Below are 2,529 nucleotides of genomic sequence, written 5' to 3'. Positions count from 1 at the left end.
TCCCTCCCTACCTCCCCCTCCCTCTCTCTCAGTAATTTTATGCAATACAAAAGGAAATGTGTGTATTGAAAAGAATTATTATTTGCTTTACCATTCAATTAATTTAGATATTAATATAGATATTATGTAAAATCATAATACTTCTTGTAGAGGTGTGATGGATGAGAGTGGTGAGCAATTTGTAGCTTACTTTTTACCGTTGGAAGAAACTTTGGAGAAACGCCGACGAGATTTTACTGCTGGTATCGATTACGCCGATGAGGAGGAATACGAGTACAAAATGGCTAGAGAATACAATTGGAACGTCAAGAGCAAAGCTTCCAAAGGATACGAGGAGAACTATTTCCTCGTGATAAGACAAGACGGGGTATATATGAGCGCCGCATTATATGATGTGTTATAATTTTGTGATTTGTCACATTAATCCATTTATGTATTGTAGGTTTATTACAATGAATTGGAGACGCGTGTGCGACTGAGTAAACGGCGCCAGAAAGTCGGACAGCAGCCAAACAACACGCGCCTGATAGTGCGTCACCGACCGCTAAACGTCAATGAATTCAGAATGCAAAGATATCGAGAAAAACAATTGGAGCCGCCGGGCGAGGAAGATGAGGACGAGGAGGAGGAAGAGGAGGAAGAGGAGGAGGAGGAGGAGGAGCAGGAAACTCAACAAGGGAAGACAGATATTGTAGCTAAAGGTTCGTTTACTCTCTTCATTATGATATAGTCAGGGAGGACAGGCTGCCACTCTGAAAATTTTTCTGATAATCAGAAAATTGGTTTGCAGGTTCCGAAGCAGAGAACGAGGAAGGATCGCGTGCGTCATCAAGAGCGTCCTCGCAGGCGTCCAGTAGAAAGTCGCGATCTCGTTCCAAGTCTGGCTCGAGATCGAAATCGAAGTCAAGATCAAGATCAAGATCAAGATCAAGATCTAGATCAAAGTCGAGATCGAGGTCGAGATCGCGTTCGCGTTCGCGTTCGCTGTCGCGGTCACATTCACCATCGAAATCTAGATCGCCGTCTCGATCGCGCTCGCGTTCTCAGTCACGTTCGTCGTCTAAATCACGCAGTAAATCACAATCGCGATCTCGATCCGGCAGTCCTCAATCGAGAAACACATCGAGATCCAAGTCGAGATCGCGTTCAGGATCGCCTGCGAAATCACCATCGGGATCTCTGTCGACCTCATTATCTATGTCACCGTCAAGATCGAGATCCGGTACTGGTAGCGGTTCCGCTAGCGCGACCGGCGAAAGCGGCTCCGAGAGCGAATGAATCTAGACCATCTAGACGCGCGATCAACAATACTAATGTAATTAATTCATTTTCACTTGAATCATTATTTCAACGAATGTTTATTTATACCATAGGTATTTTTTAATATAACAATTCTGCTGCATATATCAGAATTAATTGCATATGGAAAGAACAAAAAAGAATTCTTTAATTATTATAAGTAATCGTTACAGTGTTCAGCGGTACGATCAAAGGAATAAATTTATATTAGCCATATATGTATATATATATATATACATATATATATATATATACAGGGTGGCCCATGTAAAGTGTTACAAGCTATTATCTATGGAAGTGTGTATCAAATGACTAATATGTTCAGACAAAAGTGTTATGACTTTGAGGAGAGCATGAGATGGTACCATTTGTTTGACCTTGGGTAGCGTTGTCAAAGTGAGAGCAAGGCTACTTTGAATTTTTTTAAATGGAACTCCATTTTTTTATTACATTTTCTTGTAGCTTATCTCGAGAGCTTTCCAAAACACTAATAAAATATTGTTTCATTATTTTTCGAGTTATAAAGCTCGAAAGTTACAGTATAGTCGGCATTAGCATTACGCAAGTTGTCTGATCGACGATTAAAACCTCTTGAATGTTGTTCAGGATCATGTCCTGGATAACATTTGTCAAGGCCATTGGAGATTATTCCTTTTATTTTCATTTTTGCACTAAAAATTAATTTTTACGTAAAAATGAAAATAAGAGGTACAACCTCCAATGGCCTTGATCTTGATAAATGTTATTCAGGACATGATCCTGAACAACATTCAAGAGATTTTAGCCGTCGGTCGGACACCTTGTGTAATGCTAATGCCGGCAATATTGTAACTTTCAAGTCTCATAACTCGAAAAGTACTTAATGAAAATGAACTTAATTATAGTGTTTTGGAAAGCTCTCAAGGTAAGCTACAAGAATATGTAATAAAAAATAGGGGGTTCCATTTAAAAAATTCAAAGTGGCCTTGCTCTCACTTTGACAACGCTACCCAAGGTCAAACAAATGGTACTATCTTATGCTCTCCTCAAAGTCATAAAACTTTTGTCTGAATATATTAATCATTTGACACACTTTCAGAGATAATAGCTTGTAACACTTTACATGGGTCACCCTGTATATATTTTATGCACTGAGGTAGTTGTTACGATAATCCCCAGATATTAAAAAAATTCATCATTATGTTTCGAAACAGATGTAGTAATTTTACAATATTTAATTTTGCGATATAC

At 38.8% G+C, this 2,529-nt stretch overlaps 1 protein-coding gene across 2 annotated transcripts in view; it reads left to right on the top strand.

Annotated features, from left to right (window-relative positions):
* Positions 1–1,449, top strand: part of atms (RNA polymerase II-associated factor 1-like protein antimeros) — a 2,881-nt gene extending 1,432 nt beyond the window's left edge. Inside the window, exons 6-9 of one of the 2 annotated variants that reach the window (XM_018458826.1) lie at positions 151–367; positions 443–701; positions 791–956; positions 1,128–1,449. In XM_018458826.1, the coding sequence (XP_018314328.1) occupies positions 151–367; positions 443–701; positions 791–956; positions 1,128–1,278 (793 nt within the window). In that variant the 3' untranslated portion in view covers positions 1,279–1,449. Of the gene's footprint in view, positions 1–150; positions 368–442; positions 702–790 lie in introns of both variants that reach the window. The other variant, XM_018458825.1, reaches the window with a different exon arrangement.
* Positions 1,450–2,529: the final 1,080 nt, after the last annotated feature.

The sequence above is a fragment of the Mycetomoellerius zeteki genome, unplaced genomic scaffold (genome assembly GCF_001594055.1).
Source record: "Mycetomoellerius zeteki isolate Tzet28-1 unplaced genomic scaffold, Tzet1.0 scaffold785, whole genome shotgun sequence".
NCBI classification, from domain to species: Eukaryota; Metazoa; Arthropoda; class Insecta; order Hymenoptera; family Formicidae; genus Mycetomoellerius; species Mycetomoellerius zeteki.
The sequence above is the reverse complement of the archived record's forward strand: the minus strand, read 5'-3'. Positions and strand labels throughout refer to the sequence as shown.